Raw genomic sequence first — 24439 nt, forward strand, 5'->3', positions numbered from 1 at the left:
AATCGCCTTCGTAAGGCTGGGTTAACTGTCAAGTTGTCCAAGGTTGCCTTTGCTAAGCCCTCTATGTCATTCCTAGGGCATATTGTGTCACCCGATGGGGTAGCTGTCGATCATTCTAGAACACAGGCCATCCGTGATTTTAAACCTCCTAAGGACATCAAAGGTATCGCTAGATTCATTGGTATGGTGAATTTCTTCAGGAAGTTTATTCCTAACTTCGCTAATAGAGCGGCGCCCTTAAACCTTCTTCGTAGGAAAGGCATCAAATTCGAGTGGGGACCTTCTCAACAAGCCGCTTTCGAAGATCTTAAATTAGCTCTCTGTAATGCCCCTGTACTTGCTATGCCTGATTTCTCGAAGAAATTCATCGTCCAAACGGATGCGTCGTCGTCAGCTGTAGCTGCAGTCCTTCTTCAAGAGACTGAACTAGGGAGGCGACCCATCGCCTATGCGTCTAGGACATTGTCGGCTCAAGAAGCCAAGTATTCCATCTATGAGCTCGAAGGTTTGGCAGTCTTATTTGCCTTAGAAAAGTTCCGTCTCTATCTGGAACACGTTAAATTCGACCTGGAGACAGATAATCAAGCCTTAAGCTGGGTCTTAGGTAGGCCGCGTCGTACTGGTCGTATAGCCCGCTGGGCTATTCGTATTTCCGCCTTCCAGTTTGATGTTAGACATATCAGAGGTACCGAAAATGTTGTTGCTGATGGACTCAGCCGTATGTTTCATAACGACGTAGAGACCCACGAACCGGTCGACAGTTCATCACCTTCTGAGTCCATACTATCTGGTGTTAATGCCATCTTAACAGATGCTCCCATGCTTTTTAGGGATATTGAGAAATACCAACGTGAAGATCCTACGCTGGCTCCGATAATGGAAACCCTTTCTTCTGGGGAACATGTCGTCCCTTATGTTCTGAGGAATGGTGTTTTATGTCGCCCTTCGAGGCATGATAAGTTGATGAAAGTTGTTGTTCCAGCGGTTCTTGTACCTATGATCTTCAAATACTATCATGAGACCCCATTGGGGGGGCATCTTGGAATCTTTAAAACTCGTGAAAAGATTCGTGAAATGTTCATATGGAAAGGTATGGACGGTGAAATTCGGGAACTTGTAAAAGCTTGTAAATCTTGTTTGATCAGTAAACCCACCATGTCCACTAAAGTAGGCCTTTTGTCTTCTCATCAAGCGTCGCGCCCCATGGAACGCCTGTATATTGATTATGTGGGACCCTTCCCCCAGTCAAAGGGTAATGCCAACAAGTTCATCTTTGTGTGTGTAGATGGTTTTACAAGATTTTCCTGGTTATTTCCGACTAAGCTGGCTACCGCTCAGTCAACCATTACTTGCTTAAATTCTATTTTCGCTTCTTTTGGTCCGTGCCAATACATTGTATCTGATAATGCTAAGGCTTTTACATCTAATTTATTTCGTAAATTCTGTTTTGACTTGTCCATCTCTCATGTAACTACTTCCGCTTATTACCCTCAACCATCTCTGGCTGAACGGGTTAACCGTAATCTCAGGTCCGCACTTATTGCCTATCATCATGAAGATCATTCTAGGTGGGACACGTCCCTGCATTGGTTAGCTTTTGCTTTGAATTCGGCGGTCCATGAATCACACAAATTTACTCCAGCTTCTTTGATGTTCAAGTTTGTTCCCAACTCGCCGCTCTCTAACCTCTGGTCTTTGAATGACATTCTACCCGAGACAATAGATCCGGATAACATTAAAGATCTTTGGAAGAAGGCTAAAGCCAATCTTAAAGTGTCTCATGAAAAGGTTAGGGAAAGGTATGATCGTGGACGGAGACCCACCACTTTGAAGATAGGTGACCAGGTTATGGTCAAAAATTTTGTTCCCGCGGGCAAGCTTGCCCCCAGATTTCATGGGCCTTGTATCATTCTCGATTTTCTTACGCCGGTTACCTTATTGCTAAGTAATCCAGCCACCGAGAGGATATTTAGAGTTCACCTGTCCCAGGTGAAACCGGTGTAATTTCTGTGTTAACTTGCTTCATATTATTTTGAAAGGATATGAAGGTTATATTTTTTTGAGTTTCACTTTTAAGGCATTCTGCCCCTTCTGTAATATTTTGGTTTTAGATGTAAGCCTTGTGTAAAACCTGCCCCGACCCGTTAAACTGCCATCCTGTTCTTGCCACGGCCATTACCACGCTCCCGTCTCCTGCTCCACCTTACACTGTGGCTTCATTATAGTAAATGCCATGGATATCTACACGCCGCTGGCCCCTCAACCTCTCCACAAGCCTGTACCCTCAAAGAAGATGATAGTCCAACACAATTCTGCCGCCTAGCTTTAATGTTTCAGCGCCCCCGCAGCCGCGCAGCGCCGTGCAGCGACTGGGGAGGGGGATGGGCCCCCTCCTCTCCAGCGAGGACGACATGTGAACGGCGAGCCGGAGCTCTCCTCCCGGCCAAGGCTGATGTGCGGCGCACGACCTGCTACATGCCCGCAGCCTGTATCTGTTCACCGCGGGCGCGGCGTACTTCAACACCTCTGCTCCCCTCATAGTGCGGGCGAGCGGTATCTCAGGGTACTTGAGGGGTCCGAGCGGCCCCCGTTGGACGCAAGCTGCAACGGCCGGTCTGGCCATCCGACTCAATCTACATCAACTACATGGACAGTCACCATAAGCAATAACTACACTTGGGAATTCAACAACAATATTTGGTGGACATTGCAAAATTTTTCTTCACCTTTAAGTATTAAAAGTTTATCTTCAGAAATTCAAATTCTACAAACATAAAGACTTTCATTCACCTGCAACAACAACATTTTGAAACTGAATTAAGAAATCTTGTAAATGCTTCTGCTATCTATCTTCGTATCAACATCATTACTTGGACTTTGTTTCAAACTGATTTCATGTGTCACCCCTGGAGGAACTTTTGGGGGGGGGAGGTCTGTACCGGGCGGTACACCTCTACACCGTTTATTTAAAAGTTGCGCCAGTTGAAACTCCTCTTCTGGAGGAAGGTTGAACTTTATCTATTCTATTAATTCTCTACTTTCTCAGAAGATGTCACCACGTGGAAAATTTTGAGTTTTTGAACTGTGTCACTTTTGATGTGTTTTTGTTTAGCTTGAAGTAAGAAGTGTGAACTTTCTCTTCTAGAGGACACTACTGAAGATCAACAATAGTGCAACCTAGTGCGGAGTCAAAGAACTATTTTGTTGAAGAAATTTTTATTTCAAATGTTTGTTCTTTGCTAAATTTCTTTCTGTTATTGTTTAAGTTGGCTGTATACCCCTCTCTTTCCCCTTGTTTTGCATGTAGCCAATCCCGAATTTCTTAAATTAATTTCTATCCAATCAGATGTATCTTCCCCCAACTTGAATCGATTGCGGGGTCCTATCCAATAAAAACATTGTGGGCGGGTGTTTTCATTCCCCTAACGCCTAGAAACTTCCGCGAGAGTATATAAACTGCTGATTTTAGGGTCTCCGGGCCACTTCTGTTCCATCTTTCAGTGTATTAAGTACATAGCAGGAGGCGGGAAGCGCCTCTTTCTTCTTCAGCCGTTCAACACCAGGTAATGGCCTATTAATAACTTCTTTTCTTGCTAGGTTGGCAGTTTAACACTCGCGGCGGGTTCGAAGCATTTCCATCATGTAACCTTTTCCTAAAATGTAATTACTCTTTTCATCTTTTTCTTGTAAAGCTACATATTGGGATAGAGAGTGCTACCCTCTCGAGCTCCCACTCACATTTGTTTTGAGGTGAACTTATTTTCTCAAACTATTCTTCGTTTATGTAATGTAAAGTGTTCTTCTCTAAGTCACCTCTGTAGTATGGGATTAGCCCTTGCGTTAGTGGCCCAGAGCCAGATTAGGTTTTAAAAACAAAGTGTATTAGGAGTGCAAGTTCGCCTCCTCTCAAATTGTTATTTTAGAGGTCATGTAATCAACCTTCTTTTCATGTAATAGACCTCAGTAGGTTGGGTATTTTACCCCTGTGAATACGTCCTTAGAGGACAGCTTGAAGGTAGAGTTTGGTGTGGCCTTGTGATAGGCTTACAATTTTGAGAGCGGATCGCTCTTTGAAATTTGTTTCTGTATGCCTCGTGCAGGCTTTATGTGTAATGTTTGGAGCCAGTGCTCCTGGGCATGAATGGGGCTTTCTGCCCCTTGGCTAAAATTTTTTTGGAGTAAGGCGGGGCTGATGGCCCAAGAGTTATGAAGTAAGGGCACTGAGCCCGAATCCAGTAATATTGTACCTACATTTTTGCTACTCTGTACCTGTTATGATTGTTATCTCTTGTTTTTGAAAAGAAAATATAACCTAGTTAAATTTTAAATTAATTTTACATTGCACGTTAAATTCGTAGCTTGAAACCCATTCACACCCGCACCTTCTTTCACCTCTACCTACCACGGATATCTCCGTAACAATTATTATTATTACTACCCAACCTGAAATTTTGAAAGTACCTGAAATCTACACAACAGTGACTCCATTATTATTATTATTATTATTATTATTATTATTATTATTATTATTAATTTTGCTGTTTTCTCCAATGTCCACAATATGCATAAAAAGGAAGTTATGGACACACCAAAATTATCCATTAACAATACATTCATCCATTATAAGATAAGAGACCGCATACAGATATTATTTAGGTTTGGAGTTTTGAAGACTAACAGGTGACACAACAATGGAAGAAACAGTTTACTATTCAACTAGAACATACCAATATGGTACTACAAGGGAGCAGAATTCAACAGATCTACATGATTATTTCTGAAAGTATATTATTCATCTTGTCTACTCATTAATAAGCAAAAGTTTGAAATTATTTTGTCAGTCAAGAGTACTTCAAAACTACACACCAATGACTCCATTGCTAAATATAGCGTGAACAGATATAAATAATAATTTGACCAGTTATTTCATATTTAATATTAGAATTAATTTCTCCTGAGTCTGTAGATTGATACTCAACAATCCAAATATAAAACCTCCTTTCTCCCCTCTTAATGTAAGATTACAATGTATAATTTTGTCGCTCAAAAATAGAACGAGCCTAATAATTTTAATTATATCAAAATATAATTCAATTCCCATATATGCTGAATGCATAAATCCTGTGAATACCCACAACCAACATATTCATAGGTTCAATTCTTTCTGAGAAAAATGTACTTGTGAGAAACTTATACAATAACATGCACTCACTCTTTTCCTGAGCGACTACACATTATCATTGCACGTTGTTCTCTTCAACATGCTTATCATTTATGTATTTTTATAAAAATTCAACCTCCCATATGCTTCTATGCCTTTCATTTTAGTTTCATATCACTGTTCAAAACAATTGTTGTGATTAATTTAATGATTTACATCTACCCAACATGTGCTTCTACCTTTTTTTTAAATTGAACACTGACAGTTAATTTGAAAATTGATCACATGTTAACTGACTGAAAAGCTCTAACTAGGCAACACTGAAAGTTATAGCTTCTGAACAAACCATACTTCAATTCTTGCACAACTATAATTTGGTGTAGTTTCAATTTCAAAGCTTTAAACATCCATAGCTATTGGCAGGACCACTTATCTAGCAAGCTCATAGCATAGGAGTGAAGAGCGAGGGGGAACCTACATCGTGGCATGCAACCTAGCCAAATAAATGTGTTGCAGTTACCCGCAGCTTCGCTCATGTATATTTTGTAATTGGATGAAAGTAATCATTCCTCGGTACTGAACTAAGACATTATCTGAAAATGACCTAAAGTATAAAAACTCACCAAAAAATTGAGTTTCATTTACCTTAGAAACTCTTTGTAAACCACGTTTGTAGTATCGCCTTTTGCGGCTAAGATGACAATGCAACATAGAACTGTACATGAGAGAAACAATCTTCTCTCAAGTTGAAAACAACAACAACAAAGACATTTTTCTTTATTTATAAAGGAGATTCCAAATAACTATTTCCACGTCTGTAACATCTTCAGTTTTTGAGATGTAAGTATCGCCATAAAACTAATTCAACCCATTTATGAGTCCTTCCCCCACCCCCACAAACAAAACATAAAAGACATATTTCTTCATTTTTAAAGGAGATTCCAAATACCAATTTTCACGCCGGTAACATCTTCAGTTTTTGAGATATAACTATCCTCCTGTTCCTGTACTTTTGAATGATTTTCCAAATACCAAGGTTCCTGTCTGTAACATGTAAAGTTTTTGATATATACTGTAGGTATACCAGTACTCATTAAAAAAATTTATCTACTTTTTCAATTCTTTCCAGCCCCTTAAGTGGATTATCCGGAAACACAAAAATACGTGTTTCTTTATTTTTAAACGAGATTCCAATTACCAGTTTTCACGTCCCTACCATCATCAGTTTTTGATACATAAGTATCCTCATACAAAGAATTCATATATACATACATGCTGTAACCATTCAATACCATGCTAAGAGACATGTCATGATGCCCAGCAAGACATATATGCTGTTTTCCACATCATTCTACGAAATATTTGTTTGTAACAAGCATTTTACGCCTGGTCCGGGATACGAGGGATGCTGCGTGAGCTCGAAGGTTCAAGCTCTAATTGCGCATACCGAGGGGGAGAGCTCTCAGTACAGTGAGACCTTGGAATTGCGCTCTCTATTGTGCAAGTGAGCGAGAAGTAGGATGCCGTGCTCAACTACTGCCTAGGTCAGAAAGCGGAGTTAACTTTACAGGATTCTAACTTGAGAACTGGATATTCTCACCAGATACCAACTCACAAATTTTGCGCATCAAGTAATAATAATAATAATAATAGTAATAAAAATTTGTCACAAGTTAAGAAATTTACAAGTAAGGACTCAATGAACTCAGCATAATTTGCAATATTTTATAATGTGAGAAAATTATTTACTTATCGAGCACAATCTTAATGACGCACATTAGACAGAGGTGCGGTGATGGTAACCATCTGTCCCTAGTACTTATCTTGACACAGATAGGGGAGTCCCCATCCCCCACCTCTTTGCATGCTGAAATGCAAGAGGACGCTTCAGAGATTACCAGAAAACCTGCAATGCGATTTAAACAAAAGTAGATCAGTAAATAGAGAACGTCAAGGACTACAAAATGAATATCTATACGACTCTGTAATTATTAGCGGAGCGATTTTTCCCATGGGGGCAGAGTCAAACCTCTACATAGCTGACGACCCATGTCATCTATATAAGGACAACCAGGACAACTCTTAATTACTCATTGTTTTTGATATTGTGTTAGACAGAGTTCTACTCCACGTCAGTCTGATAAGTATTTACAGTGCAGTTTCACTTCACACAAGTAAAATGTTAGTTGTGGTGTGTGGATATATGAAACACTAATCCCAGTATATATTAATGGAATGCAGACAAGCAGTATTATTGCAGGATAAAATTAGTATGTTTAGAAAGAACGGGTAACGGTACAAAAACTGTCATGACATAGTGAGTTACTGACTATAGAGAACCAGTAGTTATTGTACTGTGATTAAGGTATGTGCAGTCGTCAGATATAACCAATATAACAAATAAACGTTGTCATATTAGCCAGGAAGTGCTCCATAAATGAACATCGATGCTCACGTAGGAACAAATAAAACCAATAAATATTTCTCTCTATAACGAACGAGTAGCATTCTTCGGGGACTTAGGCAGTCCATTTCGAGTCTATGAGTGGATCTACCAATGACATGTATTCAAAGACTTATAAACAGTGCATCAAATAACCAATTCCTAATTTGTTCGTATGTATGTGTGCTAGAGAGTTACAATATTAAAAATCTTCCACCTTTTTGATACTTTTTTATTTGCCTTTTAGCAAATTTTATTTGTCAACATTGCATGTTTCGTTCTCTATTTGGGAACATCTTCAGCTGTTATTAAAGCTTAGGTGAAATTGCTAAGTTTTTAAACACGTTATTTGCAGGTACATTGATTCTCTTAAAAACTACTAGAATAACAATTAAATTAAATGATATTAAAAACAATGTGGGGGTTAAAAACTATAGTTTTTATGGTTTTTAAGCTGACCAACTACGTAATCATCCATTCTCATTTCATAAACACATTAACCCCCACATTGTTTTTAATATCATTTAATTTAATTGTTATTGTAGTAGTTTTTATGAGAATCAATGTACCTGCAAATAACGTGTTTTAAAAACTTAGCAATTTCACCTAAGCTTTAATAACAGCTGAAGTTCTTCTGTGGATTTTGCATGAAGTAGTATATAAGGCCCTATAGAGAACGAAACATGTACTGTTGACAAATAAAATTTGCTAAAAGGCAAAAAAAAATGTATCAAAAAGGTGGAAGATTTTTAATATTGTAACTCTCTGTGATTAGATTTTGATATGGAAAATGAAGCTGATTACTTGCAATGTATGTGTGCTAGTCGAACCCAGGATTCACCACTACGAGAACGCACCTATGTGCCTGCAAAATTCCTGTTTGAAGACAACGCAGAACTTCCAGCAGTAGGAGGTAGCAGTTCAAGACACCACGGATTCAACCCCGAAGGAGATGAACCCAGGACTTCCTGCTAACAAGACACTGGTTCTGGATAACTAAGTCCATATGGGTATCCCCAGTTGACAGCGGATTACACACAGCAAATGATAAGTACATTCCCATGATATTCATAGCATGGAAATCAGCTGTGTTGCATTAATATGTAAACTTAACTTTGTAAATAGAATCTATCAGCATGCATTTTGATGTTTATCATAATGTGTAGGTGATGCAATATGCGTGTTTCTTTATTAATTTTCATTTTTGTCTTTGGTGATTACTGGTTAATCACAAAGTTCTTCTGTGGATTTTGCATGAAGTAGTATATAAGGCCCTATAGTTTGTTATGTTTGAGTGAAGCATTCGTAGGGGTAGACTTACATAATTCAGTAGACTTCATAATCCATTCCAATTTCAGTCAGCTGATATGGATCCCCTCAATTTTTCAAATATAGAGTATTCAGATGCTTCACAACTTTAATGCATGAATACAATTATTTTCCCTTTTAGTCTTAAGGATGCTGACGACTGGAGAAAGGAAAGTTGACTCGAGGTGCGAACCATGACCATAGATAGATACGCGAGTGAGTGTTATGTTAAGTTAAATACATGTCAATTAGGATCATCTCAATGTGTGAATAACATGGATACTAGGTACACGTGTGTGAAAATGAAGGGTGAACCGTATATGTGAAAATGTGCAAGGCGACAGATTTTGAGAATAATAATAATCATAATAATGACGTGAACGTGAATGTATGTGTCTGCTCAGCTAGAGTTGTAGCCCAGGCTGTCGTTGAAGTGAGAGATTTATGACCGCTGAAGGAATGGCAAGAGGGGTGAGTACCTGACTCTCGGCTGCTTGTCCCGCTAACTGTCTGTCAACCGCCTGCACCAACTGCCTAAAATATTTCCCTTTCAAGACTGTACTGAATGCTCATGTGTCAGTAATTTGTTGTCACCAAGCGGTGTGCTTTCCACTGATCCGATAGGTGATGTACACTCCTCTAATTTATTTATTTAATAAAGATCGTGGTAGGGATTTTCAGATAGCATCAGATTGGTATCAACGTCCTTGGATCAACACCAGGAGACCTGAAAGGGGTCACAGAGTTTTCAGAAAGCAGTAAAGTGTGGGGATTATATATTGTATTTATGTATTTACAGGATAATGCTTCATTGTAATACGTGTTTAGAGTGTTGTGTATTGTGTCAGTTGTCGTGATCCTAAGGATTTGGCAGGCTAGGGACTGGGTTTGGACTTTTTCGGGAGCTTAATCTCAGAAACAACAAGATCCACTTTCCAACACACACAATTCCCTTCACCTATATTATCTCAAATAAGCACACACCGTACATTTACAAATATACAAATTAAGAATCTTAAAATCTTTGTACAAGTACATTTATGGCTCTTGGTTAGATAGTCTCTCTCAAAGGCCTTGACTATCCAGTTCATTTACACGCTTCAATACAATAACATCAAACCCTGCGAAACTTGATAAATACTTAATCTTGTGTTCGAAAACTTCTTCTTCCATATGCGTCCGACTTCTTTCTCGACTTCTTCTCTGTGCCCGAGACACAGTAGTCGTCTGGTGCAATGCGATGTTTAGGTAAAGCAGATGTGCAACTCCAAGGTTTGAACTCAATGCCCTCGATCTCAGTTGTCAATCAGAATAGCCTATCTCCCAACGGTCCTGACTGTATGGTTAAGTTAACTGATGGGAAAGGCACAATATGACACTCGGCCTTCCTAGCATACAGTTCGGTGTTTGTTCCCAGTCTTTAGGCTCACAGCTACGACAAAGTAACTTAGTCGTTGCGGCTCTAAGTCTTTCTGTAGTAACCTGCTATCTAAGTTGTACACAGTAATTCCCTCACTGCATCGCGTAACCCTTCCAAATATCTGGCCACATATCTGGTTCTGTGGCTCACTGCCACACAAACCACCTACAAATTCTGCACTGCTATGGCTACACCCTGCTCTCACAGCAGCTGCCTAAATTCTCTCCCTTTGTGACACACACGTTGTCTGCACCGTAGTTTGACTCATTCTGTCTCGTTTTCTCGAAGAACTTCTCCCTCTACTTCCTATTTGAGGCTTCTGGAATATTTACCCCTCTATACCTCCAGAAGTATGTTGTTTTTAAGTCTGATTGGTTCACGTATTCCTCCCACTAACTGATGGGGAGTGTCATCGAATCTACTCGAACAACTGGCTTCTAGAAACACTTTCAGAACTTTCTACTGCCTTTTCCGTTTTACACTGATGCTGAGTTGTCGGCTATTTCACAACATTACACATGCACTAACTTGCGTTGCACCAGCTTGCTTCAAGTGAAATTGGTATGAAATCTTATGCTTTGAATACTTATCATTCTCTTCCACTTAAAAAAATTATCACTCAAACATTTGAAACACTATAACTTCTTGCCACTGTTACATGATCATATAAACTCTAGATCAATACTCAATATCCTTAATCTCGGACTCGAGACTCGCTCGGGCCAGTTTGCTCGGCACTGAGACATAAAAGGGAGCGTGTTGCGACATGTATTCTATGAGTTACAGGCTAACCAACGTCATGTGTCCACTTTGTAACTATTAGAATAAGTTGTATTCGATAGTGTGATGTATGCGATAATGTAGATCTTATTAGCGAAAAGCGACAACATGATTTTCATTCTGGGATAAATATGCAGGACTGTACTTGCATAAACGTCGGAATACAACAACGATAATGTAAAACAATACTGTTTCCTCACGAGAATGCCATCCTTTTCATATAATTTTGTGTTGTTATATAATAATATAGTGGATACCCACGAGTATCAGTGTTAAGATAAAGGGACAGATCCCTAGTGATTAATAATTAAAGTGTATACATGCAGTGTTAATGAGTGATTTGGGAAAGCCAGAATGAGATTCAGAAATGACCAAGACTGATGAAAGGCATTTAACAGCATTACCCATATGACAAAGTTCAGTGTTTAACATTGCTACGCAGTCAATAATACAGCATTTCTCCTGTGTCTAAATATTTTCATGTGACTCTCTAAGTAATTAAAATTGTGTTTTTGAATAGGGAACAATCCACTCTTATCATTTAGTGGATTAGCATATTCCTCTTACTATAGCACCCTACTTTCAGTACAATTAGATGAAGTGCCCACTTTACATACGAACAGAACCATTAGCATGTATGCTCTTGAGTGTAGCTGTTGTGCCAGATGAAAGTAGGGAGGATGGGACTTCAACGCCTGGGTTTGATCTTCCGAAGTTCCTCGTCCAGAAGATTTCCATACAATAAAGGGAAATTTGATTGATCTACCTTTTTTCAATACATAATATGTTGTTAATATAATCACAACATTTTCATTCAGTACTGGTTTTGGTGTCTATGGACACCATCATCAGCTGAAACAGGTTGCGTGAACAAAGATATAAAAGTGTGTAGTACATATAATAGACCCTTAGTAATAAATGACATTAATAGGATGAAGTAAAAATACAATGCTTAAAAAATATAAACAAGTTATGTGCTTGTTGGTCAAAGTATAAAATGAAAGGGAAGATATTAACAAATGTTTAAAGACTTGATCACTTTGGAGTGGTTAAAAGGTCTCAAGCGTAGCACTGCTAAACACTAGGTGAAAATAAAACACGGACATCTAAAAACTGACATAGGATGCAGTCCTTCCACAGAGTATTGATAATAAAGTAATATAAGTAGGTTTGATGGTGGCTTGTAACATCAACTCATAAAAAGAAGCCGTCATTTATAAGGTACTCAAAGAAATGGATCATATTGCAGGCAAAGAGAAAGTGATAATATGGCCAGAAAGTTCTCGATCCAATTCGGAACCTGAAGTATGAGAAGAAAGTTAAGAGTTAAAATGAGATATTGGAAATAGGGCAAAACACTATAAAGTTAAGTAGGAGACTGACCACAAACGGCCTGATGTGTGCGTGGAAAGTGGCAAGGAGCAAGTGTTAGAGTTTGCTAGAAGCATAGAACATCGTTAAGGGAGGGAAAGGGGTGAGTCAGGAAGGGGGAGGGGAGGGGTGATGGAGGGGGCGGAGTCAGGTGAACGTGCTAGGGAAGGATAACATGACAACGTGTGACGTATAATCTGAAAAAATAAGCTATTTTTAGGGAGTTAAACACTTTTGAGAACTGAAATAAGAGAAGCAAATAAAATTCTGGGCTTTTCGGAAATGTCGTTCAAGTTGAGATTAGGATTGAAGTATTGTTCTAGATGTATGTAACAGGCTTCCGTGATAACTAGTAAGGGGCCTTGGCTCAATGTGTCTTAATATTATTAAATCTTGATTTCCATCCAAGATATTTGTGAAGTTAAATTTTATATTCACCGTTCTGTTGAGCCCAGGACAGGTGCAATGCATCATCATTATAGACCGTTATGCATTTCAGCGTTCAGTCTGCAAGCCTCTGTGAATTTACTAAACGTCACCATAATCCTCTATTTGCAACTAGTGCTGTGGCATCATTTAGTTCTATACTTCTTATCTTTAAATAATTAGAAACTGAGTCTAACCATTGTCGTCTTGGTCTCCTTACCCTCCATAAGTGTCCATTTTTCTCCTAGGTAACCTATTCTTCTCAATTCGCCACACATGACCCCACCACCGAAGCCGGTTTATGCGTACAGCTTTAACCATCGAGTTCATTCCTAACTTAGCCTTTATTATCTCCTCATTCTGAGTACCCTCCTGCCATTGTTCCCACCTGTTTGTACCAGCAATCATTCTCGCTACTTTCATGTCTGTTACTTCTAACTTATGAATAAGATATCCTGAGTCCACCCAGCTTTCGCTTCCATAAAGCAAAGTTGGTCTGAAAACAGACTGATGTAAAGATAGTTTTGTCTGGAATCCGACTTCCTACTTACAGAATACTGTTGATCGCAACTGCGAGCTCACTGAATTAGCTTTACTGCACCTTGGTTCAATCTTACTTATTATATTACCATCCTGGGAGAACACACATCCTAAATACTTAAAATTATCTACCTGTTCCAGATTTGTTTCACCAGTCTGTTATTCAATTCTCTTGGATTTCTTACGTACTGACATCAATGTAGTCTTCATAAGACTAATTTTAATATGATACCTATTGCACCTATTTTCAAGTTCCAAGATATTAGACTGAAGACTTTCGGCACATCTGCCATTAAGACCAAGTCGTTAGCATAGGCTAGACTGCTTACTACATTTCCACCAAACTAAATCCCTCCCTGCCACTTTATACCTTTCAGCAGATGATCCATGGGTCAATGTACACCACAAACAACAGTCTTACTCGTTGGCTGAATGGTCGGCCTACTGGCCTTTGGTTCAGAGGGTACCGGGTTCGATTCCCAGCCGGGTCGGGGATTTTAACCTTCATTGGTTGATTCCAATGGCCCGGGAGCTGGGTGTTTGTGCTGTCCCCAACATCCCTGCAACTCATACACCACACATAAAACTATCCTCCACCACAATAACACGCAGTTACCTACACATGGTAGATGCCGCCCACCCTCATCGGAGGGTCTGCCTCACAAGGGCTGCACTCGGCTAGGAATAACCACATGAAATTATTATTATACCACAAACAACAAGGGTGAAAGATTACAGCCTTGTCTAACTGTTGTAAGTACCCTAAACCAAGAACTCATTCTAACATCAATTCTCACTGCAGCCCAATTGTCAACATAAATGCCTTTGATTGATTTGAATAATCTATACTTAATCCCATAGTCCCCTAGTATGGCGAACATCTTTTCCCTCGGTACCCTGTCATATGCTTTCTCTAGATCTACGAAGTATAACTGTCAATTCCTCTCATAGCATTTTTCAATTACCTGGTGCATACTGGAAATCTGTCTCATTTGTCTAATTAATAACAATATAGCCTTTTTTTCTTTCAGTGTGCACCATCCTTTCATTGACCTGAAAATATTAAAGTGGTATTGGCTTGGAGAACAGTGAGGGCAAGTTACGTACTTCCTTAAAATAGCATCTTAGTGGAACTCTGAACATTGGAACATATTTGGTACTCTTTATTAGTTTCAGGTGGAGAATATTTCTATGTCCATAAAGCAACTAACCTCCAAGATGGGATTGTTATATCGTGCTTTACAGGGAGGACTGGACAGCATGATGGATATTAAAGTGTGCACCGTGAAGATGCATTAAACATGTAAGTGAAGTCCTAACTTCAGGAATGACGTCCAGGAACAGCAACATCAACAACCTTAGGACAACTTAAGGAAACTTGAACCACTCCAGGAGGATGAATGAAGACTACTAAAATTTAAGTACCCTGTAAACTAGTGACAATCTCCCATATCTTCCATCTTTTCTAATCGGTTATGGTTGTAAATGTAGTTATTCATCCAGATATATTCCATTTTCAATTCTCTTAGAATTTGGTGTAGTTATATATTTTTTAAAAAATTTTTGGGGGGAATTTGTTTTACGTCGCACCAACACAGATTGGTCATATGGTGACAATAGGATAGGAAAGGGCTAGGAGCAGGAAGGAATCGACCGTGGCCTTAATTAAGATACAGCCCCAGTCCAGCATTTGCCTGGTGTGAAAATGGAAAACCACAGAACACCATATTCAAGGCTGCCAACAGTGGGATTCTAACCCACTATCTCCCGAATGCTAGCCAACAGCTACGTGCCCTAAACCACGTGGCCACTCGCTCGGTTAACCTATGTATTATGCTGAGCTGTATGATATTCCATTCAAGTTGTACAAGATGATTTTCAATATCATTTTCCTATCACCGTTGTGGTAAATTAAAAATCACAAATATAGTAATTATGAACCCACTCAATTAATGCCATTAAATAAAGGGGTATGAGTGATTGAATATTATTGAGTTGATGTGTTAAGGAATTATAGTCTTCAGTAATGCTATGCCTTACATAGTATCAGCCTTGTGAGATATGGATTAGGAAGGGCAGAGGCAGAAATAATAATAATAATAATAATAATAATAATAATAATAATAATAATAATAATAATAATAATAATAATAATAATAATAATAATAATAATAATGTTATTGGCTTTACATCCCACTAAATACTTCTTCAGTTTTCGCAGACGCCGAGGTGCCAAATTTAGTCCTACCAGAGTTCTTTTACGTGCCAGTAAATCTACCGACATGAGGCTGATGTATTTGAGCACCTTCAAATACCATCGGACTGAGCCAGGATCGAACCCACCAAGTTGGGGTCAGAAGGCCAGCGCTCTACCATCCGAGCCAATCAGCCCAGCATTACCTTATTTCAGTCATGCTTACTGAATCGCAATATTAGGGAAGAGTATATTTCTTTGACTGACTGTTTTACAGGAGGGTAAGCTTATAAAACTCCCAACTATAATTCATCTCACTAATAATAATACTTAAATATATAAATAATATCTGACTTGTAATTTCTTTTTTTACAATTTGTTTCACGTCGCACCGACATAGGTAGGTCTTATGACAACGATGGTAAAGGAAATGGCTAGGAGTGGGATGGAAGAGCCATGGCCTTAATTAAGGTACATTTGTCTGGTGTGAAAATGGGAAACCACGGAAAACCATCTTCAGGGCTGCCGGCAGTGACTTGTATTAGATGCGTATCTCACTGTTATAGTGTGATATAATTTGTAGATTGGTTGAATTTGTAAACAGTATTTTTACGAGTGATTTGTATTGGGGTGCAATGTTGGATTGGCATTATGGACATTTTGTATAAGAAATACCAATGTCTGAGTGGTATAAACAGTATTTTTACGAGTGATTTGTATTGGGGTGCAATGTTGGATTGGCATTATGGACATTTTGTATAAGAAATACCAATGTCTGAGTGGTATCTCATCATTTCCTAGGAATTTCTTCTGAAATGGAAATTGAACTTTTATATTTAATAAATGTGTAGAAGAGATTGAAACTCAGTGATATAACATTGTCACACATTGTCCAACATTGTTTAAAGTAGGCAATAGAACATTGTCAAAAATAAGTGGAAGTAACCCAATCATATAAAACAGGTATAACATTCGTCAGAAATAAGACAGTTTAAAAGGCCATTAAAACTCAAGAAGATATATCATTGACATGTTCTTTTTTGTTTTTTGTTTTTTGGGAAAGACTTATCATCATAAAATATAACAGTAGAATATTTCAATTTACTGAAGTTGTGATCAACTACAATTACTAAAAAATTTTTTATTTTAAATTTTGTAAGGATGATAGAAATTCTTGGTAGGAGGAATACATGATGATCAGGTAGAGATTTATTACGTTCATAAATGTATAGTTGAGAATTTCAATGAACGACACTGAGTCAGACATAATTTTTTTTTTTTTGCTAGTTGTTTTACGTCGCACCGACACAGATAGGTCTTACGGCGACGATGGGACAGGAAAGGGCTAGGAGTGGGAAGGAAGCGGCCGTGGCCTTAATTAAGGTACAGCCCCAGCATTTGCCTGGTGTGAAAATGGGAAACCACAGAAAACCATTTTCAGGGCTGCCGACAGTTGGGTTCAAACCTACTATCTCCCGAATACTGGATACTGGCCGCACTTAAGCGACTGCAGCTATCGAGCTCGGTCATAATTTATTTGAAGTAACCTTCGATTTAATATAACGAGTTAGTTAAATGAAATGTATTTATTTTTGAAGTAATCCAAGCTTTCACAATAATTATTAAATTAATGTTGTAATGGTCCACCTTTCAATACTATAATATGCAATATTTTGCTTTACATTAACTAGGCACTAGTTTCAGCCTGGGCTGGCCATCCTCAGCCTTAATACAACTAATAACTAAACAAATGTACATACACACAACTGATATAAAACAAATGAATAAATATATACAATTGACATTAAAAACTGGGATGAAATAATGAGAATAAACTAGGCTCTAAATTCTTAGCATCTTGAGTATGCTCATCATCGAGACTCTTTCATGCACTATTATTCACAGAACTGTTAGTTCCATCACTGCTAATCACTGCAATTTCAATTATAAACCGGGAACGGGTAAATGTTGATCCTGTAGTCAATCACCAAATCTACTTGAGTGGTGTTAGCCGTATGCAAGTCACTGAACCCTACTGTAAACAACCACCAGCTGACGCAGAACTGCTAGATGGTGTTTCAACATTAATCAATGTAATAAAATGAAATGGTCTTGTAGTGCTTGTTAAAATCATGCTGAAATGTTGTTGGACACCGTCTGGACTGTCTGTCTGGACGATGTGGTTAAAAGAGATACATTGTGTCTGGTGTAAAATTTGCAATTCATTGTGGTGTCCATGAAGTTAACCTGAATAAAATTAGATAAAATTTAATTAATGAATTGAAGGAGAGGGCGGGTTAGTTACATGGCATAGGTTATATGAGACCTCTCGTTGTGGCAAGTGGTGTGTGGCCTATTGTTTTGTGTGCCTCATACTAACGGTTGTGAGATTTAAATCAGAATTCAATTATTTTGTGGTCATGTTGCCAAATTCAGGTTAATACATGCATACATAATCATTATAGACCGTTATGCCTTTCAGCAGTCAGTCTGCAAGCCTCTGTTAATTTACTAAACGCCACTATAATCCTCTATTTGCAACTAGTGTTGTGGCCTCATTTTGTTCTATACCTCTTATCCTTAAATCGTTAGAAACTGAGTCTAACCATCGCTGTCTTGGTCTCGCTCTACTCCTCTTACCCTCCATAACAGAGTCCATTATTCTCCTAGGTAACCTATCTTCCTACATTCGTCTCACATGATCCCACCACCAAAGCCGGTTTATGCATACAGCTTCATCCATTGAGTTAATCCCTAACTTAACCTTTATCTCCTCATTCCAAGTACCCTCCTGCAATTGTTCCCACCTGTTTGTACCAACAATCATTCTCGCTACTTTCATGTTGTCACTTCTTAACTTATGAATAAAATATCCTGAGTCCACCCAGCATTCGCTCCCGTAAAGCAAAGTTGGTCTGAAAACAGACCGATGTAAAGATAGTTTCGTCTGGGAGCTGACTTCCTTCTTACAGAACACTGTTGATCGCAACTGTGAGCTCACTGCATTAGCTTTACTACACCTTGATTCAATCTCACATACTATATTAGAATCCTGGGAGAACACACAACAGTTTTTGTAAATAAAATGTAGGTTCCATTTTTAAATAGTTTTCTTTACTATATTCCTATCCTAGAAATGCCATTATATATCACTGATACCTTGCTTTATTTATACTCATATATAGTAGTATTCTCTATTCCTATTCAACCATCAAGCACATGAATGTTCCACACCTGTGGATCTCTCATGGCTCCCGACTTTCTAATTAGGGCAACTTTTTAATAGGATACGAGGACAGTATGCATATATGTATATGTGTAGGCATGTGCCGATCATATTCATTTCACCTCCTTCAATAAATGTGGAAATTAAAGGAGAGTTCTAAAAAAAAAATGAAATTACTGGAAATCATACCACAGATGTCTTGGTACGCTGAATTGCTAGGACCTGTTGATCTGGAGAGAACTTAATGGAAATTACTGGACCCTTATCCTCCATTCGGAAACTTCTCGTAGACTGTTCAGTAGGACCTTGAACAATAACTCCTGTGACGCCACCAGATCGGACGGCAAAGACCTGAAGAAAAAAGAAAAAACACTGATCAAAAACCTGAACTAAAATTTTGCATTTGCACAGTACAGAACCCAAAGGCTGATGGGTAGAATCCCCAAAAAGGCATTCACTGAGTAGTGAGGAGACAACAATTTCACATCCTTCAGTAAATATGGAAATCAAAGGAGATCTTTCCAAATTTACCTAAATTCAACAGACAAACAAACAAACAAACACAAATGAGCCTCTTGAATGACGTAGCCTATTCTTTATAGAAACATTTTCCCTGCATGTGGTTTACCAAATCAGATGGATAATAAAAGACAAATATAAAATTAATGATCAAGACTAATATCTATATTTTAAAATATTTTAAATCTGCTCTTTGTTTTATGCACTAACTACAGTCGTCTTAATATTACACTGCATATCCTTAATGTTATTCACTATTTAGAAATACAAGGTTTTGTGTGTATCCGGAAGAGAGAGAAGGAAGTTCAGCTCATTTAGCTTACCACATTTCTGTTTAGGGTATAAATTAACATTCTCAACCTGACAAACCATTAAATGAATGAGACAAAGTTTTGAATTCCACACATATTTTTCTTCTACAAGTGGAAGTAAAAAATGAAGCAGCTAGCATGCGTGTTATAATAGAAGTATCTGAGTGACTCAAGATCCCAAGTCTACAGATTCGATCCTGTCTGACGTAGTCAATTTTTGAAGGGCAGTCGAAAATAATGGCACTCGATATCGTCGTTGGCACGTTAATGATCTCTAGTGGCGTACTCAACGTCACCTGAAAAAATTAAATTAACTCAGCCATAGGAGCCATCCAGCAGAATTCTGCTTCATTGCTAGATAGCAACATAATCAGAAATTGGTAGTCAGGCCGCCTATATGGCACTACTTCAGACGCCTTTCAAATGGGTAGCAGAGGCCATATGACGACAATGATAATTTTAGCAGAATTTGTTCAGCCAACTTTGGAAAAAATTGTAAAAGTTAAACAGATGATATAAACGAAATGGAAATAAGTGAAAAACCAAATAATACTCAACAGGGAAAGCTTTTGTGAGAAGGGAGAATGCATTACACCTCTAAAGCATGAGGCTGAAGTAGCACAGTTGGCTTTCATACATTTTCTACTGGATCTGTATAATGTCAAATCATTTTCTAATGTTTATGTTGGAAACAGGATCCAACCTAGTGGTAAGGGCTGACCATCTGATCATCTTTGTCTCCATGGCACTTAGTCAAATTTCTGTCACCTTCATAGTTAGCCAACGTTCTTTACCATAGACAACGGTGTGATAAATCTTCAATATGAGGTGGTCTTTCATCCCGGAATCGCAGGTGATGCCTTTCATCACTCACCATTTTATCCACACTGCATTAATTCTTGCACTGACCTCTTTGGTAAGTTGACATTATCAGTAATATTAGATCCAAGGTATTTAAATTTGTCACTAAAAGTATATCATAACTGTTCTGATTTCTGGGGGGGCCTGACATCACAGATTTACAGTCGAACCTCCATTACTTGAATTTTCAGTATCACAAAGTGACTTCAACTTCCTGGCCGTATGTCCTATTCATCACGTGTACTTCTCTATTACTCAAAATTCAGTTACACGAATTTCTCAATTTCTCGAAGCAAACTTTTCCTCCCTAGAAACAAAAAATACTAAGTATCTTGCATTTTGTACAACAATAACAGTGCAATACAGCATTTGTGGTTTGTGTGTTATTGTTCCTAAATGTACAGGAACATGGTATTCCCAGCCGACCTTGGTATGCTTACACAGTGGCTTATCTGTCCACCCCTGCTGCATTCACACCATATGCAGCTGGGACAGGAAATATAGTACTGATAAGGGTCAAAGTGCCGTCAACCTTCACTGAGAACAGGAGAGTAATAAGTGAAGTAGAAAAGGTCAGAAAAAGAAGAAGGATATTGCAGCTGAGTATGGAAATCTTCCTGGCACACTATCTATCACACCTAAAGACAATATTCATGGTGGATGAATCATGATTTACACCACAGCGGAAGAAACTTAAAACATCAAAGCTGTGCTTTAGCGGGTGACCCATGTGAGAGACAAAAACATCCCAATCACAGGTAGCTTAATTCGTGAACAAGCAGAAAAGTTTGCTAAATACTTAGGTTATGACTATACACAGGTCAGCAGTGGGTGGCTGGAAAATTTAAACTTTGGAATGGAAAAGTGCAAATGGTAACATCAGGTGAAAGTGCTGCAGTCGGTGAGGTAAAGACAGGGTTATAGCGATGCTTGGAGCTAATATGACGGGAACCAAAAAATAAAACTTCTAGTGAAAGGAAAATCTGTGAAGCCTCACTGTTTCTCAGATGTTAAGTCATTACGGATCACGTACAAAAGCAACTGGAAGTCGTGGACGACAAAAACCTTTTACGAATCTTGGCTGCATGGTATTGACAAAAAGTTTCAACGTGAAGGGAGGAAAAATACTCCTTTTCGTTAAGTTTGATGGCAGGAAGACCATGAGCACTGCCTTTAACTCCTGAATGAGCCTCTTGGGATGAGCAGGGCAGTTGTCAATGAAACATAGTGGTTCTACATGAGTAAACGCGACCCATGGTGTTCCACGCGTGATGGTACTAATAACAAGTAGTTTCATTGTTCTAATGCGATCATCATTTGGTCGCCCCTTTTGCTCATCTCTTATGACAGGCAGGGGATGCTGTGGGTGTATTCTTCGTTAACATGAATAGGCGAATCTCACACCACAACTACAGAACGCACAGAACCGTCACGTTGACTCAAACAGCATCCATATCCATATCTTTTGTCAGTAAATATCCCACACCATTTTTGGCCTCCTTTTCCAGTCCACACCAATATAATTTGTAGCCACCTCTGAGAACCCTGCTACCGGTCTTTCTCCATTTTGTTTCACTCAGACCCAATATAGATATGTTTCTCTTTTGCATCATATCTATGAGTTCTTCGGTCTTCCCAGTTATGGTCAATATATTCATGGTCCCAATTCATACTTTTCTTTTGTTGCAAATCCGTCTATCATCAGAACCATGTTGGCCATCATGCCAGATAGATCTGCTCAAAGACTGTCTCACATTAGGTAATAACTTTGATCCGAGACTCTTTTTACATTTGAAAGCAATAAAATATAACCACTGGCTTGCTGGGCCTATCGTGGATCTTCACGCAAGTGTTTGGTTTTGCACTAGATGGTCATTGCCTGACAAGCATTTCCTCATGTCAGCTAGATCTATGGTTTACCCGCCAATGCTCAGGAGGCTGACTGCAACGGTTGCCCACTGGGCGAATGGGTCGCCACATCCCTACGGCCCCTAATGGTATGAAATGAGATGAAATATAATGACAATTTAAAAGTCTAAAATAATGCATTGACCAGAATTCAAACTGTCGTGATGAAGAATGAATGGATGAACATGAATTTAAAATAATCAGTGGATCCGACCCGAAATGCCCCACCTTCCTAGAAACCACCTTAAAAAATTAGTATTACTGTGCTTCTAAAGTACAATCCTGAACCGATTATGCCGTTACCTAAAGGGGTCGAAAATCCAGGTCAACGGCCCCTCATAATGGTACTTATCACTAGCAAAGTAGAACCACGGTATTTCTCATGTTGTGGTACTAATCAAAAGTAGCGTAGACTCACGGTGTTCCAAACATTATGGTACTACTCACAAGTATTGTACATAGCACAGGTAACGCAGACCTATGGTATTTCTCACATAATGGTGCCACTCATAGGCAACGCAAACCCATGGTGTTCCTCACATAGGTGCACTAATCATGGGCGCCAGTATTCCCGTGGTGTTCCTCACGTAGTGGGTACTGATCACAGGCAACGCAGACCCATGGTGTTGCTCATATAGTGGCTCTAATCACAGGCATTGCCCAGACCCGTTATGTTTCTCACATAATAGTACAAATCACAGGCAACGAAAGCCTGTGGTGTTCCGCATATAGTGGTACTAATCACAGGTACTGTAAACAAACAGTGAACTGCTCTATGCTGCTATAAATCACAAACCTATTGTGTATGTAACATAGTGGTACTACATCCAAGTAAACGCGACCCATGGTGTTCCACGCATGATGGTACTAATAACAAGTAGTTTCATGGTTCTAATGCGATCATCCCTTGGTCACCCCTTTTGCTCATCTCTTACGACAGGCAGGGGATACTGTGGGTGTATTCCTCGTTAACATGAATAGACGTATCTCACGCCCCAACTACAAAACTCACAGAATCGTCACGTTGACTCAAACAAAATTGTAAACTGCTTCCGCAAAGCAGGATTTTTGACAGGGGACTGAGGTGCTTCAGAACATGAAGAGAAGGAATTCACTCCTGTTGCTGAAGAATGGGTGGAGGATCAGCAGCTTATTAACTGCAAAGGTGACTGACTTCAAAGTGGCCAAGCCGATACGCTTAACACTGCTGCCGAGCAAAGAACAAGAAGATGATGATGATGATGATTCCCAACAAAAAGAGTTGGGGCTGCCTTCTCCTGTACAGTCAGCACACCAGGCATTAAGTGCAGTGGCTATTCTTCGATCCTACATACAGAATCAGTCAGATGTAAATGACAAATGTTTTCACAGCAATAAATGTTGTTGAAAAGTATGTGGAAGAAACTAAAGTTAACAGCAAAAACAGAAGAGACTAATGGAATTTTTTCCCCAAAGGTGGTAACGGAGGTATGGTTCTCATTTCACTACTGTATTGTCTTTTAACAAGTTTTTTTTTTTTTTTTTCAATCTGCTTTACGTAGCACCAACACAGATAGGTCTTATAGCGACGAAGGGATAGGAAAGGGATAGGAGTCTGAAGGAAGCAGTCGTGGCCTTAATTAAGGTACAGCCCTGGCATTTGCCTGGTGTGAACGTGGGAAACCACAGAAAACCATCTTCAGGGCTGCCGGCAGTGGGGTTCGAACCTACTATCTCCCAAATACAGACTCACAGCTGCACACCCCTACCTGCACAGCCAACTTGCTCGGTTCTAAAAATAAAAATTACTATAATACGTGTTGTAATGAAAGTGACACCATAAAATAAGAGTTTGATTTATATTTTTAAATACTGTCACTATAAGCCCATAGATGCATATGATTCAATCATGTGCTATACAGGCTCAAAAACAGCATTCTCGATAACTCAAAATAAAATTTAGCTCCAGAGGTGATTTGAGATATCACAGTT

General features: G+C 38.9%; 1 protein-coding gene across 1 annotated transcript in view; it reads right to left on the reverse strand.

The window, feature by feature from the left end:
• The window catches only part of Bulli (regulator of MON1-CCZ1 complex protein bulli), a 214775-nt gene that overhangs the window by 164016 nt on the left and 26320 nt on the right, over window positions 1–24439 (reverse strand). The window contains exon 2 of the mRNA XM_067141454.2: window positions 19059–19220. Within this exon, the coding sequence (XP_066997555.1) occupies window positions 19059–19220 (162 nt within the window). The remainder of the gene's footprint in view (window positions 1–19058; window positions 19221–24439) is intronic.

Source organism: Anabrus simplex, chromosome 2 (genome assembly GCF_040414725.1).
Source record: "Anabrus simplex isolate iqAnaSimp1 chromosome 2, ASM4041472v1, whole genome shotgun sequence".
NCBI classification, from domain to species: Eukaryota; Metazoa; Arthropoda; class Insecta; order Orthoptera; family Tettigoniidae; genus Anabrus; species Anabrus simplex.